General features: G+C 36.8%; 2 protein-coding genes across 12 annotated transcripts in view; one reads left to right on the forward strand and one right to left on the reverse strand.

Annotated features, from left to right (window-relative positions):
* The window catches only part of LOC109401489 (salivary glue protein Sgs-3), a 46,294-nt gene extending 25,906 nt beyond the window's left edge, over positions 1-20,388 (reverse strand). For 4 of the 9 annotated variants that reach the window (XR_009998723.1, XR_009998722.1, XR_009998720.1 and 1 more), the window contains exons 1-9: positions 19,544-20,388; positions 18,759-18,794; positions 14,985-15,014; positions 14,628-14,669; positions 14,431-14,469; positions 13,643-13,687; positions 11,324-11,347; positions 10,012-10,041; positions 9,472-9,513 (exon numbers count right to left, since the gene is read on the reverse strand). Coding sequence is in view for 4 of the 9 variants with exons in the window: in XM_062856522.1 (XP_062712506.1) it covers positions 9,472-9,513; positions 10,012-10,041; positions 11,324-11,347; positions 13,643-13,687; positions 14,431-14,469; positions 14,628-14,669; positions 14,985-15,014; positions 18,759-18,794; positions 19,544-20,182 (927 nt within the window). In the remaining 5 variants the exon portion in view is untranslated. Of the gene's footprint in view, positions 2,884-2,948; positions 2,985-3,057; positions 3,085-9,471; positions 9,514-10,011; positions 10,042-11,323; positions 11,348-13,642; positions 13,688-14,430; positions 14,470-14,627; positions 14,670-14,984; positions 15,015-18,758; positions 18,795-19,543 lie in introns of all 9 variants that reach the window. The other 5 variants (XR_009998721.1, XM_062856523.1, XR_009998724.1 and 2 more) reach the window with 4 other exon arrangements.
* Positions 1-22,237, forward strand: part of LOC109410418 (isocitrate dehydrogenase [NAD] subunit gamma, mitochondrial) — a 52,287-nt gene extending 30,050 nt beyond the window's left edge. The window contains exon 5 of one of the 3 annotated variants that reach the window (XM_029870217.2): positions 21,479-22,237. In XM_029870217.2, the coding sequence (XP_029726077.2) occupies position 21,479 (1 nt within the window). In that variant the 3' untranslated portion in view covers positions 21,480-22,237. The other 2 variants (XM_029870215.2, XM_029870212.2) reach the window with 2 other exon arrangements.
* Positions 22,238-22,442: the final 205 nt, after the last annotated feature.

Here is a 22,442-nt window from a genome sequence, read left to right on the forward strand (position 1 = left end):
TAATTATCACAAATGATTCTAGAGGAATTGAGGGCGAGTTACTGTAGAAATCTCGTTCTAATGACTGGGTAAACAGGAATACCTGGGTGAACCGTAAGAGGAATTCATGGGACTCTTTCAATGGGATTTCCTGGAGGAATCCTAGCAGAAATAACTAGAATAAAGTGAATAGGAAATTCTGGAAGTGCAATAGAAGGAATTCTTGAAAAAAAATCTCTGGAGGAACTCCTCAAAAAATCCTTGAAGAAAATATTGGAGAAATCCCGAGAGGAACTCCTGGAGGAGGAGGAGGAGGAGGAATCCTAGCAGGAATAAGTGGAATTTTAGTAGACATGAATGGATGTGTCCATAGGAAGAAGGAATCCTTAAAAAAAACAAATCTGAAGGAATTTCTTAGGAAACCGTGAACAATCATTGGAGAAATCGCAGGAGGCATTTCTGCTGAAATCCATCCAACAGTTTCTGGATGAATCCCAGCTGGAATTATTATGAAGCAGATTCTTAAAAAGTAATTCTAATATGAATAAAATATAAAAAACATGTTGAAAATAAAAAAATATATATTCAAGCATGAGTAAAATAAAATGCTTAAGAAAAAAGAATGATTACCCAAGTAACCAGCGAGCATTTAAAATAGCATTCCTGCAGCATTATATTTGCCCTTAAGACAAGGCATTTAATGCTAATTGGCCGTATATACGCCTATAGTGCTATCCAACAGCAGATTTTGGCAAAATAACGGGCTGTCTGAGTGCAACACCTTCAGGAACGTCCTATCAAAATGTCAAAGAAGCGTCGTCGAGCAAAACAAAACAAAAATAGATTTACGTCTGCTTCTCGCTCTCACGACGATCTCGCTTCCTCCACACTCCAGCTGATTTAGGTGGTACTTTTTTGCTTGTTTTGGTGTTATCAGGGTTTGAACTTACGGTCCGATTATTCAATCATGTTTTCTGTTCAAGCTGCAGCTCCACGATCCAGGATACGAAGATGTGCGCTAATTTTATCGCCAATTAATACAAATAATGGTTTGATAACAGCTTCAGTTCCGACACCCAAAACATGTTTTGAAAGAGACATTTCACAGCGTGTAAAGCGTTTTCATTCCCTCTTCCATCAATAACATATGATTCCCTCTTTCGATGATCTTAATCTTATGATCTGCCGAAGATACACCTATTTTGTACACATTTTTCGACATAGGTGTGGTAATTTCTGGATGGCAATGTTCCTAATCCGTACCAGCTGCAGCAATGTTTGCTTCGGAACTTTTAGGAAAAAACGGAAAAAGCAACTCAGAAAAAACGCAAAAAAAGCAACTCAGATGTCCAAATTTGTCAACAGAGGCATAGATTCTGTAAGAGAGAGGCAGCATCAGCTATCAAATGCATAACATATCTTCCATACTCTTTGCTCTTAGCATTTGTGGAGCAGTTGTAAAGCATTCTGATTGCTCCCCAGTGAAAACACCTCGAGCAGTTGAAATGCTAATTAACAGCTGAAAGCTTTTGAATAGCGCAGCTTATGCTGATTCAAGGCAGCTATGCATTCGAACTGCTTATGTAGGGCAGCAAGCAGTTCAAATGCTTAATACGGTCTGCTGTACGGCTTATTCAAATGCTTAGTGGTTACCTGGGATGCCTCGTTGCTAAGCAACCTACCAGTTTGTTAGCTGAATCTCGGTAAAAATTCAGAAACCGAGATCCGCACAGCCGAGCTCGGTGAATGAAACTAAGTGTGTAAACTCGAAAATTTAACTTTGCGGTGTTTGCGTCACCACTAAATTTCAATATTTTTGGCTCAAATTCAGTGGTTTATTTTTTATGTGATCTAGAAGAGCATACGAATTACAGGTTTCCACAACTTTTTAAATGTAAGTCGAACCCTAAGTAAAAACCATGCTTAGGCTGACAGGTTCGATTCCCGGTCGGTCCAGGAACTTTTTATAATGGAAATTTCCTTGACTTCCTTATGCATAGAGTATCATCGTGACTAAAAAACGACCATCGTCAGAAGAAGCTCTCAGTTAATAACTGCGGAAGTTTTATAGAACACTAAGTTGAGGACTTTGTCCCAGTAAGGACTTTAAGCCAAGAAGAGGAGAGAAGAAGTTTTTCCATCGTTTCCATCAAAACTTTTGTTTTAGCAAAGTTAATCCTGATGATGATGAACTTGGGCGTGTTAGTGGAATACCTGTAAGTAAAACGAAAATCGGTGTTAAGTACGTACGAGACACTGAAGACGGCCTTACAGTTGAGGTCGAATTTCGTATCTGTCAAAGGATGCAATTCTTAGTGGAATTAAAAATAACAATACTTAACCCGATTTTCTTTTTACTTAAAGTCAACGCTTCCAAAATTCAGGACCTTCGGAATACATTGAACATCTCTTCGTTCAAAACAACAAATACAGTTGATCCAAGCCGTTAGGCTCACTTTATTGAGCCACTTCAACTTCATCCGCAACTTCTCCAGCTGCAGCTTTCACAACTTTCCTACGTTTCATAACCTGCCTCTGACCCGTCTCGGGGTTAACCCGGATACGCCTCTTGAGTTTCTTCCTGGTAGGACCAGTTCCATCGATCCCTGTTGCCTCCGCCGGCGATTCCTCGTCCTCGTCATTCGTGGACATCCAGCCGTCCAGTTCGTATTCCGGGGCTGTTATCGTTGTAGTCGTCGTCGTTATCGAGGAATCGGTAGTGGTTGACTCGCTAGTTTCCAGCAGGGCTGTAGGAGTCGTCCCAAGGTTTGGATTAGGGGAACTGTCGGTGACATTGGTTGTGGTTGTCGTCACAGGCGGTTCCGTGACCACTGGTTCCGGAATGGTCAAGTTGCCCATGGGTGGGAATAAAGAGCCGAAATTGCTTATCGCGCCGAAGGGGCTCTGGAAAGGTCGGTCGGAGTGGATTAATACAGTTGCGCAAGGAGTTGGTTTTAGGTCATACTTACGCCGTAAGTGGAACGTGTAGCGGGCATGCCAATCGACTGTAAAACAATGTATAAAGTTATTTAGTATGTTTTAGTTGGAAATCGTTAGATATTAGGAGCTTTAACTCACCGTGTGAACGATGGGTACAGTTGAGATCTGAAAGAGTATAGAAAGGAGTGAATGTAGAACACTTTCAATCCGACAAATTTTCAACTAGAATCTGAGGATTTGTAAGAATTTTGTGACAGATATTGGTGACTCTTCGAGCGGTATACAACCAAACGAGGTATACTTCAACAGTTCGCTAGACTAATGAAATGTGTTTAGGATAATAAAAATGTTTGGTTTTGTCATTGCCATTACGGTGCAATAGAACTGATGTGCTCAATATTGAATCGCAGAGGGTAAAAAGGCGAAATATAGTACCAATGGTTACTTGGGAATGGTGGGCGTAAAAAGGGGTTGAAGTGTAGAAGCGTTTTATTTAAATTATTGACCAACTGAAGTAGATGTAAAATACGAGTCAAAATCTAGAAGATGCAACATCTCAACGATAAAAAGATAAAAAAAACCTGTATGGACAACATTAAAATAAAATAAAATATTCCTATCGTAACTAAAGTTTTAAAAATCTGGATGTACATACCGTCAAGGTGCCGTTCACCGTGGGGGCTCCATTCACCGTGTGCCTGCGAATATTTTTTCATTATTTCCATATTACGATTGAATGGTATGACAGTTTCCCTTCAATTTCACCAATACAACGCTGTATTGGTGAAATTGAAGGGAAACTGTCATACCATTCAATCGTAATATGGAAATAATGAAAAAATATTCGCAGGCACACGGTGAATGGCGCCTTGACGGTATGTAGTTTTTGAAAGTAAAGCCCAAAAGTAAAAAAAAAGGAAATTGATAGTTTATAAAATGCGAAAAATTATTGTCTCCAATGAATGCAATAAAAAGAACTAAACATACTTAAAAAACAAAAACTTTAAAAATAAAAAAGGAATGAACTTTGATTTTTATTTTTGAATATAAATGACAGTTCGCAAATAAGTTTAGGGATACACCCGATTCTTTTTTTGCACGATTTTCTCATGAAATTTTGTACACTGTGCTAAAAAAGAATGGGTTGTAATTGGCGTTACATTTTACGGAGAATTGCAGGCACAATTTACAAAACGACAGATAACTTTTAAAAAAATACATCTCTATTTTTTATATGTTGTGTATAAATATCTCAGCTTTCAATTGATGCACAAATTTTGAAAATCGGTGGTTGCCAACATGGTGAAAAAAAAGTTTTGGTATAAAAATCCAAGATGGCGGCCAAAATCAATATGGCTGACCAAATTTTTTAACTGAAAATAGTAGCTGTATCTTTCCTCTTTTCAATAACATTTAGTTTTAAGATCGTTTTTGAAGAAATGTTCGAGTTATAACGGTTTAAATGAGCCACCATTTGATCAAAATCGAAAGGTCAGCAAAAAATATTGTGGCTCTAACTAACGAGGGGTCCATCAATTTGAGTAACCAAATACATTTTCCTTACTTTTTCGGCAAGGACTTTCAGAAAATCGCCACCTTAAGCATTTTTAAAGACAAAGTGTAAATAGTGGGCCGGTTTCAGCGAGAATTACCCAATGTATTCTAAGATAATTTCAAAGTTTCAGACCCATTTTTTGGAGATTATTTTGTTTTTTGAATAACAATAGGTGCAAGTGAGGTCCGCTCATGTAGCAAGTCACTTTTTAGTGCCTTGGTCACTATTAAGTCCCTATTTTCCTTTAGTCACTTATTTTTCGTTAAAAAGTCATTATTTTCAATAATTTGGAATATTTTTCGCTTAGCCAGAATAAAGCACGTTAGTGGTATTTCCTACAGAATTCTCTGTGGAATTGCTAGCGAAAATACTATAAAAGTTTCCTGTGTGACACTTCTAGAAAATATAATCAGGAGGATGTTCTAATAGAATTTCTATGCAATGTTTTAGTGAAGTTTTTGAAGAATAACTGAAGAGTATTCTAGTAGGATACTTTTAGAAATATTTGGAAGACTTTCAGGTGATTATCTTGTAAAAAATGTAATAGAATTTCTAGGTAATTATTTGGGATTTTTTTTGTGAAGGTTGTTAAAAGTTTTTCAGAAAAGCTCCTTAATTCATGACTTTTTTTTCTGATTTAGGAAATATTACCAGGCAAAAATCCTGTAAATCAAATCAAATCAAGTCAACCGGTTCAAATTTGACGGAGTTATAGCAGCATGTGCACGAAATAGGTCATCCTGCCCAAATAGTCCCAGACCCTATTCCTGGAGAAAATCATGGAGGATTTGCTAGAGTATTTCCTGTAAAGAATTCATGGAGTAATTCCTGGAAGAATTCCTAAAAAAAATACCGGAGGAATTCACGCGAGGAATTCTTAAAAAAAATCCCGGAACAATTCCTAGAATAATTGCTGCAGGATTTCCTGGAATAATTCTTGGAGGAATTTGTGGAGCACTTCCTGGAGGAATTTCTGAAGTATTTCATAGAGGAATTCCTAGATGAATTTCTCTTGGAATTACGAGATGAATTTCTCTAGGAGTTACAAGAGGAATTTCTGGAGAAATTTCTGAAGGAATTCCTATAGTAATTCCTACAGCAATTCCTGTAAGAATTTACTTCAGCTATTCCTGTAAGAATTCTCGCAGTTATTCCTGGAGGAGTTTCTGGAACATTTCTTGTAGGATTTCTTGGAGTCTTTCCCGGAACAATTGCTAGAGGAATTCCTGTAGTAATTCCAGGAGGAAGGAAGAGTACGTAACGAAAAAAAAAACGAGAAAATTCTGGATAAATTCCTTAAAAAATCCTGGAGTATTTGCTGGAGGAATTTCTGGAATATATCTGGAGTATATCCTGAAAGAATTCCTTAAAGAATTCCTGAAAAAATCCCTGGAGGAATTGCTTCAGAATTAACTGATGGAATTCCAGGAAGAATTTCAGGAGGAATCCTTGTGAGAAATTCCTGGAAGAACCCTTGGAAAAATTCCTGAAGGACATCGAGGGGGAATTTCTGAAGGAATCCCATTATGAATTCCTAGATGAATTTGCAGTTATTCCTGGAGAAATTCCTAGAGAAATTACCCGGGAAAATTACCCGGAGAAATTCCCAAGAGGAATTGCAGGAGTAATCGCTGGAAGAATTCCTGCAGGAAACTCTGGAGGAATTACTGGAGGAATTTATAGAAGAACCCCTTGGGGTATTCCCGGAGGAACTCCTGCAGGATTTTTTGAAAGGTTTTTGATGTAATTCCTGAGGAACTCATGGAGAAATTCCAGAATAGCTCCTGAAGAAATATCCAAGAAACTGCCGGGAAACTCGTGAAGGATGTCACGGTAAGTCCTGGAGGTATTTCCTAGGAACTCTTAGAGGTATTCTGGGAGAACATCACGATGAATTTCTGAGGGACTCTAGGAGGAATTTTCAAGTAACGCCTGTAGGATTTTTCGGGTAGTTTATGATACTTAAAAATACCATAAAGATCATATCAGTGGATGCACTGTTATTTGTGCATCCACTGCCATGATCTTTATGGTATAAAGAGATACTCAAAATACTATGAGAAACAACAGAAATATTCGTGAAAGAATTGCATCGATACAGTAAAGAGATACAAGAGTTGAGCTTGTAGAGCTTGATGGTCTTAATTCAAGAATAGTTTTTATGACCTAGATCACCAAGTGAATGTTGCTAAATTATCAGAATGGCACTCCGAGGCTCTAAGAGTAGTGTAGATTATATTCCACGAGCATTCGCTACAATAAAAATATCCTAAGATTTACAAATACTGTGACCCATACTTCATTTGTTCATTTGTATGCCAGTGGACACCCAAATAGCAACACATGGAGATACTCGTAATATTATGAGGTGCAACAGACACAATTGTGAAAGAATTATGCTAATAGATTGAAAAGAAACAAGAGTAGAGCCTGTAGACCTTGAAGGTCCTAGTTCCAGAATAGTTTGAAAAATCTGGAATATCCCATCAATGTATCAAAAGCATTATATGTAGTTATGCACTGAGGCTTTATCAGCAGTATAGACTACATTCCACGATTATTTTTTCTACAATTAGGCCGATACAAATATTTAATTTGTTTTATGTCACCCCCCCCCCCCTTCAAAAATCCCAAAATATTGAAGGGGCGAAAAAAACATGGCTGCCCATAACTTCATTTTCAATAGAATTTTTTTTTTACAAGCAGCTATTTTTCAATAGTTGAAAAATATTTTTTCAATAGTTGGCATAATTTGAAATTTTTCAATATTTTTTTTCGTTTGTTCCTTATTTATTTTTGTCCCCCCCCCCCCCTCGTACCCAGCGAGATACCTCGGACATAAAAGAAAAATAATATTTGCATCGGCCTTAATGCATGATACAGTATGTAGATATTGTAACCCAAACTTCAAAGTGTATTGGATGCCATTTGTATTTCACGGAATGTCCAATTTCCACAAAATCGAGTTGCCCGTAGCATTGCGAGGTCTAATGGACATCAACGTGACTCAATTGATGGTAGATGTTGTAGATCTTGAGAAAAGGAATGTATCATGGATTTTTAGGAGTACTTTGAGGGTTTTTAAACACTGTAGACTATGCTCTGTGATCATTCATCATGTATAAAGTTTGGTTTAGAATGTTAGATTTGTGACACAAACTACGAAAGTACTCCTCGGATGCCTTAGAATAGCTCTCAGTAAAAAGTACAAAAAAGCTACGTATTTTCGACTACCAGCAAAAGGGGGAGGGTGCAAAGGGGGTAGGTACCATGTATTTCTTAGCACAACTATTGTCCTTCACCATGAAATAGATTCCAGAATAAAAGCAAATATTACATTTCTACCAAAAGAAGCTCGTCCCGGGTGTTTACGGGTTAAAACTTTCTCTACCAAATCGAATCCTATACGGCCAAGTTTTAGGCTATTGGGCCGACGTATGCCTTTCTCGAACAAGAAGAGAACAAAACAGTCGAAAATACTATAGTTACCCTATGTCTTACTTTGTTATAATGTTTGAACTTAGGCGAGAAATGGATTGGTGGAAAATATGGAAGCAAACAAAGGTGGTCAAACGTCAAACAATTTTTCGGATGAGCGAAACGAAATCGGATTAGTGTTGCAACCGTGGTTCATTGCGGCGATTGTTTGAAACTAACAGGTACAAACATATAGATAATAATCCAGTGATATATTTCAATATTATGTATAAAGCTGCCTAGAATCAAATACTTCGAATTTTTTTTTTGAGAAATTGGATTTTTTTTAGAAAAATTAAAAAAAAAATAACAGGTTTTTGATCCGAGAAGTATTTTTGATCAATTTGCCAAAAGTGTTCTCTGACATAAAATATGTGGGTCTTGCAAAAGTTTTCTGTGGGAAAAGAAGTTTTTTTTAAGTATGATTTTTGAGTTTTTCGGAAAGATAATATAAATTTTCCTGTAAAACTCAAAAGCATAATTTTCATCATTTACTATTTCGACAAGATGTGTCAAATTCTTACTAATTCTTTCAGATATTTGACAAGTTTTTGAAGGTAAAACTAAAAAATTTCAAAGTATGCCAAAAAAGCTTAGGTGTATCTTATAAAAAATGTAAACTTTCATATGTAGAACTTTCAATTGCTTTTTTTTAAGAATTTTGAAAATAAAATAAATCTCCTAATGAAGCATTTTAATGAAATGCTGAAAGTATCGCAAGAACCTGAAAAAAACTTTACAAATATTGTTAAACTACTGCAGAATCATTCAATAGATTTTTATAGTGTGTTCTAAAACCCAAAATGTCACGTTGAGATTTAGTTGTTTAGAAAATCCACTAACATTGGGACAATCAAAACAAAATCGGTCATTAGTTGTGAACGAAAAAAAAAACACATGTGACAATTTTTCAGGGTATAGCTTATAAAATTCCTTTCCTAAAATTCTTTTTTGGGTTTTTTCCGGACTTCCTTAATAGTTTTTCTGGCGTTTTCAAATTTGCTAATAATTACCTTAAGAAACTTTGTGTCTACGATGCTTTATTCTTCAATTGATTGAACGCCTTAATAAACTTCATCTCTGATCTGATCTCATGATGTTTTAAGTTTTTGCGCAACATTTGTTCCGAATCTTATCTTGTTTGTTTTGTAAGCACAAGCCTCCCAAACATAAGTTTTTTAGTTCTAAAGTTTTTCCTACAATTTTGCCTATTCTTATTCGTTTAGGAACACAGTGAGAGAACAGTACTAATAGTTGTTAAGCGATGCTTATTGTTTTAGTTTTCAAGGTGTGATTTGGGAAAATTTTTGAAAAATTATATCTAAAAAATATAAATAAAAAGAAAATACACTAAGCTTTAGATGTGCTGTGTTACATTTTCTGACGAAAAGAAGACAATCATGTTTCCTCTTTTTGAAAAATAATTGTGAATAAACAATGCGCGACAGTCAGCACCAGTTTCATCCAATATATTGGACTTCTTCCTAGGAGAAAAGCGAAAATTAACGGTTACTACTTACCGGTTTGCTCGTTGTTGACGTACGACCTGCAGGGTGGTTTGTCTGTTGGGTTTGAAACAATGAATTATTAGTTTTTGAGATTTGGTTTTGATATTATTCGAGTGACTATAATTTGAATTTTAAGTGGCATTTTGCGTTCAGTAATATTTCGATTTTTTTTTCTCTAAAAGGCACAGCAAACTTGGCAAATTAGTTTTGGAGGGACTTGTCTTGAATAAAGTTGAGATTCCACTGAATAAAAGACCTAGGTGAATTCGAGAATACTCCATCAACATCCTAGGCAAATAGATTAGTTTATATTTTTTAAATTTTGAATCCTAACATGGAAATTCACAGATATTACAGTTTTTTTTTGAAGAATTTTCATTTAAAGATATCTGAAATATCTTTTCAGAATGATAACAAATTACACACATTATAAAAGTTTCCAATTTTTTTGTTCATATTGAAGAAATTCAGACTTCAAAAAGCGAGTAGCAATGCAGTGTGCTCGAATTCGTAATGGTTTGTTTTTGTGTTGGGACCAACACGAGCACTTACCATAGTTGTAGTTATCGGTCTAGCTGGAGGCTGTAAATATAAAAATAAGTATTAGTTTTAACTACCGAAACACAATGCTTGTTATTCAAAAAGTTAGCATTCGGTAGACTGGTCCTTGTTACTCTTTACTCGAATTGTCTGAATTATATATGTAAGGAAACTTGTAATCAGAAGGCACAGTATGTTGTTTGATTTACACTAACTGCTTACATTCCGCGTCGAACAATTTACTCCCGGAAAGAAATCCTATGAAACAGGCTACGCTCATGCGAATGTAAACTTTTCGCGTCGAACAATTCATTCCCGGTAAGCAATCGCTTGAATCTAGCCGCGCTTACGCTATTGTTTACTTTTCGCGTCGAACAATTCACTCCCGCCAAGAAGCTACTAAATCTAGCCGCAGTAATTAGATTAGAGATTCCAGTTCAAAATTAAAAAGACAACAAATTGTAACCAAGCCAACAATTTTAAATTATTCACAGTTTCAGCTACATACCGATCTTGGTATAATCGGGGCGTATGTTTGGGTTCTGGTGGTTGTCTGAAGATTAAAAAAAAGAAAGGAAATGACATTTTACTTTATTTCTATAGCCTTCGAAATGGCTGCTGTCACGCAAATTCTAAGAGCACTTATCACACCATTCATGAAAAGGGGATTGGCCGAAAGTGGTACTTATAGCTTGCTTGATCGCAGAAAGTGTAAGTCACATTTTCAGTAACGTGCGTTTTGTAAACGGCAAGATTCGTATGATTGAAAATCCCGTTTCACCTTAACCCTCTAACACCCAAATGATGCTTTAACACCCCAAATGATTTTGATCTAAACATCATGTTTCGTCATCTAAAGTCGAAGTTAAATATGTTTTGGACTGCGATTCTTTTCGAAATTTTGTAGGTTTCGATTATTGTTTTTTTTTCTTTTTTTTTCTTTGGGATTTTTTTTCTGGAAGCCTATTTGGGATACCGATTTTTAAGACGGATATTTAATATATTACGCTTAAAAGCCACCAAAATTCGTTTTGAGATATGCAGAATCCAGAATATCAGCCAAAAATATAAAAAATTTGATTGCTCGGGAAAGAAAAAAAAATATATAAATTCTCCATTCCGATTTTTTTCTTAAAATTACAGAAGGCGCTTTAAATTTGGGGGAACTGCTCACATTTTAATCCTATTCAAAATATTAGAGCGATTTTTATTCCTTTTTTTTGTTTTTTTTTAAACATTAAATGTAACTGTTGGTAAATTAAAAATCGAAATTGTTCGGTTTGGCAATTGTATGAATTTGTATAGGATGAATACTAGCACTTACCCTAGTTGTAGTCATAAGTACACCCTGTAATAGTAGAATTAAATACAGTATTTTTAGTTTTAACCGTCTAATCGCAATGTTTGTAAAGCTTGCAAGCAAGAATTTACAGACTAGTTTTTTTTTTGCCCTTTACTATATGATATATCAGCCATTCCATAGAAAAACGATATAGTGCTGCATCTCTGATTGTCGTTAAACTAAGTGGGCTTGTAGTTCTTCGGAAACAATTAGACCCGTATTTTTTTATTTCGTCATTAAGGTGACCAATTTTCATATAGGGTGGTCCAAAAAATTAAGATTTTTCAAAACTAAAAATTTTCAAAAAATCGTAACTTTCGAACCATTTGACCGATTTTAAACTTCTTTTTTTTTTGTTTGAAAGCTATTAAATTGTAGTTTTCAGGAAAAATACGTTAAAGGGGCTAAAATGTAAATAGTACTATAAAATATGCAAATATATTAGTTTTTTCACGTTTTCATGGTCTCGGGACCAAAGAGGTACCCTGGTTTTATATTTTTATCAGAAAATTCAGGAAATTTGGCGTAACATATAAAAAAACAGAGATGTATGTTTTTTTAGTTTTTGAGATATGATTTTTTTGAAAATAAAAGGTCAAATTTTCTCATACAAGACACTTTTTTAAATTTGATAATATTTTGATTCCTTATAATATTATGGATACTAATACCACCAGGAATCACTTTAAAAAGCAATACTATGCATACTGCATAGTTTTATGAGAATTTGCAATTTCAAGCAATTTTAGAGTAGCTAGTACTAAAATATACAACTCTCTATATTCAAAAAATCATATCTCAAAAATAAAACAACATACATTTCTGATTTTTTGATATGTTACGCTTACGTTAATTTGTTACGTTGATTTTCTGATAAAAATATAAAACCAGGGTACCCCTTTGGTCCCGAGACCATAAAAACGTAAAAAAACTAATATATTTGCATATTTTATAGTACTCTTTACATTTTAGTCCCTTCAACGTATTTTTTCTGAAAACTATAATTCAATAGCTTTCAAACCAAAAAAAGAAGTTTAAAATCGGTCAAATGGTTCAAAACTTACCATTTTTTGAAAATTTTTAGTTTTGAAAAACCTTGATTTTTTTGACCACCCTATATGAAAATTGGTCACCCTAATGACGAAATAAAAAAATACGGGTCTAATTATTTCCGAAGAACTACAAGCCCACCAAGTTTCACGACAATCGGAGATGCACTATATCGTTTTTCTATGGAATGGCTGTTATAGTCTATATCATAAGGAAATTTGTACACAGAAGGCACAATATGTTGTTTGATTGGCAAATTGACATTTGTGCTGGTGAAACTAAACCGGCAATAAATAGCCCAGGTGAATCCGAGAACACTCCATTATAGTTTAAGGCCTCATTTTCTTAAATTCCCTGAAAGTTTCACCTGATAATACTGGATATTTGATTTTCATGAAAGGAATTTCAAACATCTTTTTAGAAGGCTAAGAAATTACACTCTTAACGAGTCATTAGACACATGTTTGTTTATATTAAAGAAATGCAGGCTTCAAAAAGGGAGTGGTTATGCAATGTGCTCGGATTCGTAATTACATTTTTGTTTTTGCATTGCACGAATATGAGCACTTATCCTGGTTGTTACAGGCACAACTGGACCCTGTAAATATAAACATAATTATTGTTGTCTCAACAATATAAACAAAACGTTTGTCAATTTAGATAAGTAGGCATTTGGTAGACAAGTCTTTGATGATCCGAACTGGAATGAACCAGATTTGTTTGATACGTCTACGTAAGGAAATTTGAGATTTCCAGTAACGTGCATTTTGTGAACAGCAAAGTTTGTACGATTGAAAATCCCGTTTCACCTCAACTATCTAACACCCAAATGATACTTTGACACCCCAAATGATATTGATCTAAACATCATGTTTCGTCATCTGAAATCGAGTTAAACATGATTTGGACTGCGATTCTTTTCAAAATTTTGTAGATTTTGATTTTTGTTTTTTGTTTTTTGTTATTTTTTATTTTTTCAGCCAAAAATATAAAAGTTTTGATTGTAATCAGGGAGATACAATGTGTTGTTTGATTAACAAATTGACAGATAACAATTTTCGAGAAAAGAAAAATGCTCACGTGACTGTTTACTTTTCTTGTCCGACAACTCATTCTTGGAAAGGAATTTTCTGAATCTAGTCGCGCTCACGATAGAATCTTCTCAATTTCGGTAAACGCGGTAACTATTTCTAGATTTGAGATTTGAGAATCAAGCGAACAAGTCAAATTATTTACTGCTTCAGAACTTACCGATCTTAGTTTTGTCGGGCTGTACGTTGGGGTTTTGGTGGTTGTCTGCAGATATAAAAATATAAAGCAAATATGTAGTGTTTTACTTTTTTTTTCTATCACACCATTTATAGTACGGATATGGCCGAAAATGGTATCCCGTGCCACCTTAACCCTCCAAATGATACTTTAACACCCCAAATGATTTTGGCCCAAGCATCATTTTGTCTAAAAACTATGTTTTGAACAGCGATTCTTTTCGCGGTTTTGTAAATTCCGATTTTTGATATTCTTTTTATTTTATTTTTATTTTACAAAAGTACCGAAAAATGTATAGGAATGTTACCTTGTCTTTCTTTTACGTTCACCATTGACTGAGCTACAAAAAAAAAATCTAAAAGCAAACTCTAAACTCCTTTATATTTCTTGAAACATCTCTTCAATCAATATAAATTTACAAAAAATATAAAAATGTTTGCTCATTGTCTTAGCGGTAGAATTTTTTCTTTTCAGTCAAAAAAGGACGTAAACTGAGGTTGAAGTGTTTTTTCTTCTGGAAGCCTATTTGGATTATCGGATTTTTTTTGAATAATACAACAGTCCAAATATTAGCCAAAAATATAAAAAAATGTTCGGGAAAGAAAAAAATATAAAACTGATCAAGCAATACCCCGTCTTAAGGCGGGGTTGGGTATTGGAGGGTTGAAATACGGTAATACTTTCGGGATCAAACAAGCAACTTTTGTTTTGAAATGATAAATGGTTGTATATGTGTCATTCTGGTATGGATTTTCTGTTATTTTACTTACCCTTTGAGTAGTGCCACGTGCATCTACAAGTTTAGAATTCTGGAAAAGAATGAAATAATTCAAAAGATAAGTGAAACTGTTTTTTTTTGAAAAATAGTTAGTTAAATATACATCATTTTATTTTTTCGTATAGCGAGAGTGTGTTAGTGGAAGGACACTTTGGTTAGCATTTAACATTATTCCTCTAAATTGCTCACCTTGGGCGTTGTTCTAAGTGTAGTTCTGATCGTCGTTAGTTGCTGAAAATAAACACTACGTTAGTTGCTGAAAATAAACAAAACTTAAATCTAGCTATTTTCTTCAACTAGATTGAAGTTTCTTTGCTTTAAATAACAATATGTATTATAAGTTTCCGAAATTGACGATGCATTCGCTCGGCCACTGTAGATTTCATGCAGTGCACGATTTCATGCGTCATGAGTCAGGGTATTTTATAACGAATGTTCTCACAACTTTCTCGATGTAGGTGACAAGATGTGAAAGGATATGTCCAAAGCATTTGAAGCTGTTGTTAATGTCTTTTAACGATTTTTTTTTATTTTTTAAATACTTACCCTGGATGTTGTTCTAACCGAAACTGCCACCTGGAAGCAATAAATACAGTAATGAATTCCTTATTGATTGTATTTTGCATGATGATTTAGATAGTTGAGCAAAACAAAGCAAAGCAAAGATAACCGTACACATCGTAGTTGCTACTCGGTGAAGAACAATCGAAGTTGCACAAAATTCTCGAAAAATTACTTGAAAACTTTTTTAAAGAAATTCATTTGATAAATGAGTCAGAAATTTCTCAAAATATTTCTTGAGGAATTCCCCCAACTATTCGGAAATCCATTCACGGACGCTTAATGATTTCTTCCTGGATTTAACAAGGAGTATTCATTTAGTTGTCATTTTGTTTTGGATTGTCTCCCACGAATTATTTATAAAATAAACCAATGATTTCTATCCAAGAGTTCCTCTAAGAATTTCCTCCAAGGACATCTCTTATTTTTTTCCCCAAGAATCCTTTCAAGAATTTCTCGAAGACTTCCTCGTGAGTTGCTTTAAATACTATTTCAGTAATTTCTCCAGAGGTCCGTTAAACAATTTCTCCTAGGATTACTTCACATATATTTCCACAAGTTCTGACAGAAGTCCCCCAGGAAGTTCTGTAGAAATTCCATCATGGCGCTGTCCATAAACTACGTAGACTTAATTTTGGCAATCTCAAACCCCCTCCCCCCTCGTAGACTTTCGTCCACACAAAATTTTTGATATTTATATGGAGCATAGACTTTGGCAGAGGAGAATCCTTTCAGAATTCTGAGGAGAATCCTTTCAGGATTCTTAGGAGAATCCTTTTAGGATTCTGAGGAGAATCCTTTCAGGATTCCGAGGAGAATCCTTTCAGGATTCTGAGGAGAATTCTTTCAGGATTCTGAGGAGAATCATTTCAGGATTCTGAGGTAAATCCTTTCAGGATTCTGAGAAGAATCCTTTCTGGATTCTGAGGAGAATCCTTTCAGAATTCTGGATAAGAATCCTTTCAGAATTCTGGATGAGAATCCTTTCAGAATTCTGGATGAGAATCCTTTCAGAATTCTGGATGAGAATCCTTTCAGAATTCTGGATGAGAATCCTTTCAGAATTCTGGATGAGAATCCTTTCAGAATTCTGGATGAGAATCCTTTCAGAATTCTGGATGAGAATCCTTTCAGAATTCTGGATGAGAATCCTTTCAGAATTCTGGATGAGAATCCTTTCAGAATTCTGGATGAGAATCCTTTCAGAATTCTGGATGAGAATCCTTTCAGAATTCTGGATGATAATCCTTTCAGAATTCTGGATGAGAATCCTTTCAGAATTCTGGATGAGAATCCTTTCAGAATTCTGGATGAGAATCCTTTCAGAATTCTGGATGAGAATCCTTTCAGAATTCTGGATGAGAATCCTTTCAGAATTCTGGATGAGAATCCTTTCAGAATTCTGTATGAGAGTCCTTTCAGGATTCAGGTGAGAATCCTTTCAGGATTCTGGTGAGAATCCTTTCAGGATTCTGGTGAGAATCCTTTCAAGATTCTGGTGAGAATCCTTTCAGGATTCTGGTGAGAATCCTTTCAGGATTCTGGTGAGAATCCTTTCAGGATTCTGGTGAGAATCCTTTCAGGATTCTGGTGAGAATCCTTTCAGGATTCTGGTGAGAATCCTTTCAGGATTCTGGTGAGAATCCTTTCAGGATTCTGGTGAGAATCCTTTCAGGATTCTGGTGAGATTCCTTTCAGGATTCTGGTGAGAATCCTTTCAGGATTCTGGTGAGAATCCTTTCAGGATTCTGGTGAGAATCCTTTCAGGATTCTGGTGAGAATCCTTTCAGGATTCTGGTGAGAATCCTTTCAGGATTCTGGTGAGAATCCGTTCAGGATTCTGGTGAGAATCCTTTCAGGGTTCTGGTGGGAATCCTTTCAGCATTCTGGTGAGATTCCTTTCAGGATTTTGATGAGAATCCTTTCAGGATTTTGATGAGAATCCTTTCAGGATTCTGATGAGAATCCTTTCAGGATTCTGGTGAGAATCCTTCCAGGATTCTGGTGAGAATCCTTCCAGGATTCTGGTGAGAATCCTTCCAGGATTCTGGTGAGAATCCTTCCAGGATTCTGGTGAGAATCCTTCCAGGATTCTGGTGAGAATCCTTCCAGGATTCTGGTGAGAATCCTTCCAGGATTCTGGTGAGAATCCTTCCAGGATTCTGGTGAGAATCCTTCCAGGATTCTGGTGAGAATCCTTCCAGGATTCTGGTGAGAATCCTTCCAGGATTCTGGTGAGAATCCTTCCAGGATTCTGGTGAGAATCCTTCCAGGATTCTGGTGAGAATCCTTCCAGGATTCTGGTGAGAATCCTTCCAGGATTCTGGTGAGAACCCTTCCAGGATTCTGGTGAGAATCCTTCCAGGATTCTGGTGAGAACCCTTCCAGGATTCTGGTGAGAATCCTTCCAGGATTCTGGTGAGAATCCTTCCAGGATTCTGGTGAGAATCCTTCCAGGATTCTGGTGAGAATCCTTCCAGGATTCTGGTGAGAATCCTTCCAGGATTCTGGTGAGAATCCTTCCAGGATTCTGGTGAGAATCCTTCCAGGATTCTGGTGAGAATCCTTCCAGGATTCTGGTGAGAATCCTTCCAGGATTCTGGTGAGAATCCTTCCAGGATTCTGGTGAGAATCCTTCCAGGATTCTGGGGAGAATCCTTCCAGGATTCTGGGGAGAATCCTTCCAGGATTCTGGGGAGAATCCTTCCAGGATTCTGGGGAGAATCCTTCCAGGATTCTGGGGAGAATCCTTCCAGGATTCTGGGGAGAATCCTTCCAGGATTCTGGTGAGAATCCTTCCAGGATTCTGGTGAGAATCCTTCCAGGATTCTGGTGAGAATCCTTCCAGGATTCTGGTGAGAATCCTTCCAGGATTCTGGTGAGAATCCTTCCAGGATTCTGGTGAGAATCCTTCCAGGATTCTGGTGAGAATCCTTCCAGGATTCTGGTGAGAATCCTTCCAGGATTCTGGTGAGAATCCTTCCAGGATTCTGGTGAGAATCCTTCCAGGATTCTGGTGAGAATCCTTCCAGGATTCTGGTGAGAATCCTTCCAGGATTCTGGTGAGAATCCTTTCAGGTTTCTGAGGGGAATCCTTTCAGAATTCTGGTGGGAATCACCACTTAAATACTTTCTTGCTAGAAGTAAGTCACAGTGACTTCTGCGCAACAAAAACCTCTCTTCTGTGACAAGTGTGTTTTTGGGACCTGCAAGAATTTAGATTTTCAACGAAGAATTTGTGTACTAATTAATAACACCTTAATGACAAAATATCATTCATTCGATACGGGTCTAACAATTTTCGATAAACGACAAACCCCCAAAACATCACGACGATGAGCACGACGTTTTAAAAAATTCCATTCGTTTTTCTGTGGTATGACTTAATTAGAACACTTCTAGAGAATATTATTTGATGTTTTCTTGAACACATTCTGTGTGGATTCTTCAGCATATATTTTTTGGCTTTATTCTGGCAAGGATTTTTGAAAAGAATTCTTGAAGAATCGGTTGGAGAAATGTTCAGAAAAACAGCTTACAGAACTTTCAGAGCAATCTGATGGTGTCTACAAAAATATTGTAATGTAATTTTTAGGAATTTCTGAAAAGCGTTTTTTTTTTAGAAACTATTGTGAAATTACTGAGGAAATTTATAAAATTATCGTGTGTTATACGTTTTTTTCAATTGTTGAACTTGAGAAGCAAAGGGCTAACATTTGTAGGATTCTAACTATATCTAATTATGGTTACAGTACTTACGGCACGGGCCGGAGTCGTGGCTTTTACGTTGGATTTCTGAAATACAAAAATGAACAATATTAGCGAAATAGCATCTTTGATTAGAATGACAAAACTCTAACGGTGTTATTGTTTGTAATAATCGTGGTAATTGATACAAACTTTGTAAGCAAATATCCTGGTTCATCATTCAAATGCACATTTCAAAAGTATTAAATTGGGATTACAGTAACCAAATATCCACTCATCAACCAAAATATGTCAGTAAACTTAGTATAGAGTTAAATGGGTGCGTGATTCTGGATTATGGTACTTTATAAAACAACTATAATTTCAAATTACAGGTCGACATCGTGGTATTCAAAATGGCGTCGGATGTTGACGTTATCTAGTTGAATGACTGAGAATGGCACACATAATCGTTCACAGACAGCCCAGCTTTCCTCATTCCAAATGTTTTTTTTCAGTTGTACTTTCAGACTATGATCAATAATATCCACTTTAAGCGTTTATGACTGAAATCATAATTTCACGTTCGCCATGTTTATTTGTGTGGGTCGCCATCTTAAATTACGGGAAATGTCAGTTCCACAGAAACGACATCGACTCGTTGATCCACTTTTTAAAACATTAATCTTCTAATATATAGTCAGAGATAAAGCTTCTTGAACATCAACAAAAACAACATAGACACAATATTCTGGACAAGTGGATCGAAACGTCAGAAACAGTGTTGCCAGTCAGATTGTTCTACATTGCACAGTGTTATTCACAGAATAAACCCGAACGATTCCTGGCGCACTTACCGGTGTTGTCCGCGTCGTTTGAGCTTTTCCGGCTACTGCTACCACCGGTGACGCAACCACTGCTGGTTTAACAGGACTGCCACGAGGTGTCGTTTTCCCAGCGGGACTAACGCTAACCAGCTTTGCCGACTGTACCGGCTTCGTCGTTGTTCGCGGTCGAGTTGTTGTCTTCGGGCGAGTTGTTGTCATTCCCTGGCGCGCCGTTGTTCTACCGGGATGGGGCGTTGTTCGTTGAATCGCAGCAGGCGACGGCGTTGTTCGCTGACCGAAACACTCCTGCGAAAACGGGGCAAAAGCTTTAGTAGGCGTTGGAAGCCGAAGCTCGTGGAAAATGGCGGTACATTTTCTGCTAGAATGGCTGCCAGCAGTAGCAGCAAAATCGGAACTTTCATTCTCACTACACTGAACTACCGAGATCGACACTAGGCACTGTTCATTACGATCGTTGGAAGAGAACTGGATTGTTTGAGGGAAGCGAGCGCAACATTTGAGGGGCAATTTATGGGTGTCGATTTTGAAGTAATTTAAAACCGATTTGAGAGCAAATGGGTTCCCATTGTTAGTCCGGAAGTAGTTGATGTTTCGTTGAGTTGAAAACAGTGTCATTATTGGGCCACAGCGAAAGATTTTCTTCGCCATAATCGAAAAAAAATATGCTTTGTAGCAGAAATGTTTAGTTATTCTAATGCTTCGTTTCAGATAGACAGCGAGCTGCGTTCAGCTCTAGAAATGAAATATACAATAACTAGTCCACTAAAGTTATGCTGCTTTGATAAGACTGCTTGGTAATAGGATTAGAACTCTAGCGCTAACATACTAACGCTCTTCTTCTGCATTTTTTCATTCGGCAGGTCTACGCTTAGAGATTACTAAAATAATAGCGAGCATTTTTTGTCAAAATTTCACCCTATTTTCCTAACGTGGCTGTATATATATAACAATCATTCACCCTACTGGCAGCACTGACCCCCCGATTCGGCACGAACGCATCCATCGCAGGAGGCGAGCAAAATTAACAGACACGGGAAAACAGTCGCTTCTATTTACAGTGTAGCCAAATTAGACTCAACTAAACAAAATGCTTGGTAATGGGTTCTGCGGTTCTGGTTGAGGAAATCAAAATTATTTGTCACCCTGCAGTTAAAAAAGCAAACAAACAAACATCCTAACTCAAAACAATTGGACATGTTTTCCGTTTTCAACAGGCAACCGGCATGGTGAAGCGAGAAACGATTGGCGTGATCATTCGAACCGAAACCGGGAACCAAAATTACCGTGCTCGTTCCTTCCGTATTACTTGAATGAATATATTTATTTATTAGCGTAAAACTGGCAACCCTTCCGCAGCCTACTTAATCTAACGAATCGCGAACACACGCACACAAACTTGAACCATAACACACGAGCAACCGTGGAGAACAATAGCTAATGCGGTGCAGGATCTATCAGCAGCGTTGTTGATTTTGTGCGTTTGTGTATGCGTGTGTTCATGTTTTATGTCTTTTTCTCACATCTCACAAACGTCAGTCAGATATTAACCGCAGCAAGCCGATGATGTATGAGTAAGCGTTATGTTTTATTAACGTCACCGTTGATGAGATCAAAGTGAGCGTCGGCCAAATCTTATTTGGATGTCGTTATATCGAAGGAGGTATGTCAAAATTCAGAACGATTCTCACTTTCTGTCTTACAAAACTAAATAAACGTCAAATAAGTAAGTGTTAAATGTGTGTATTTGTTTTCCCCTACTCTAACCTGCACCTGTTTTTTTGCCGTTACAACAATACCCGAAAGTCCTTTAGGCTTAAGCAGCACTTTTGTTTCCGTACAATCTTTTCACATTTTTCTTCTCTCTTCCCGTTGTCTCCGCACCGAAACGACGAAAATGTCCCCACTTCGAAACGATGACTACTTTGGATGTAAATTGCATCTCAGATTACGTTAAGCGAGGGAGAATTCTCGCTCTTGTCCGCGCGCCAAGTGCACTTGAGTCTGTTTTTGTTTTATTTATATTACGTTGCTAGGACTTCATAAAAAAATCAAAAGAAGGAAAAAATCAGCGCTCCCTCCCCTTTTTCCCAGCCTGCTGCGCTCCAGCAGCGCTGCTACCGTATATTTACCATTGCGCTTCGCTCACTTCGGTGTTGCGAGTTTGTTCGGAGAAAAGTTTTATCGAAATACAAAAAAAAAATAAACAAGAGAGATGGAAAAAAACTACAATGCATAAAATATGTCGCCGTCCACACCGAACCGACCGACCTGCAGCTGGAAAAGTAGCAAAAGCGAGAGGAAGCGAAGCAAAATTTCATAAATAAATCATCGCACCGGGAAAATCAGAAAATCGGAAAATCACAACCCACCGTCAACCGAGGAGTAGGGTAGGGTGCTACCATCGAAGTAAGCTTTGCTGCTACTACCTTTCCTAGTGGTTGTCAAGGAAACAAGGCGAATGGTGGTGATCTAGTCGTCCTCGTCCTCGTCGGATTGAGGTAATCTTGCGAAACGAATCGCACGGGCTCCACTTGAGGAAATTTATGATTTTTGAGCTGATTATAATGAGTTTTTCGACGGAAACAAATGTTAAAGGATCACTTCTGGAATTGAATTCGGTACAAATCACAGTATAAGATGCGCTTGAAGTACTTAATCATCGAGTCGGTAGATATAGTCAATATATTTAAGACGAAAAACAGATGCTGGATGGATTTTTTTTTATCAAGAGTTTGAAAGAAATCCTTGAATGGATAAAATTAGGTATAATATTCGCGATTTTGAAGATGGTAATCTCGAGTTCTATCACACTGAAGATGGTGAAAACCAATCAGCATAAGCACTGCAAGTGAGCATACACAATGATAGGTTTTTGTTGCAAAAGTAGAATCAGAGATTACCATCTTAG

The sequence above is a fragment of the Aedes albopictus genome, chromosome 3 (genome assembly GCF_035046485.1).
Source record: "Aedes albopictus strain Foshan chromosome 3, AalbF5, whole genome shotgun sequence".
NCBI lineage: Eukaryota > Metazoa > Arthropoda > Insecta > Diptera > Culicidae > Aedes > Aedes albopictus.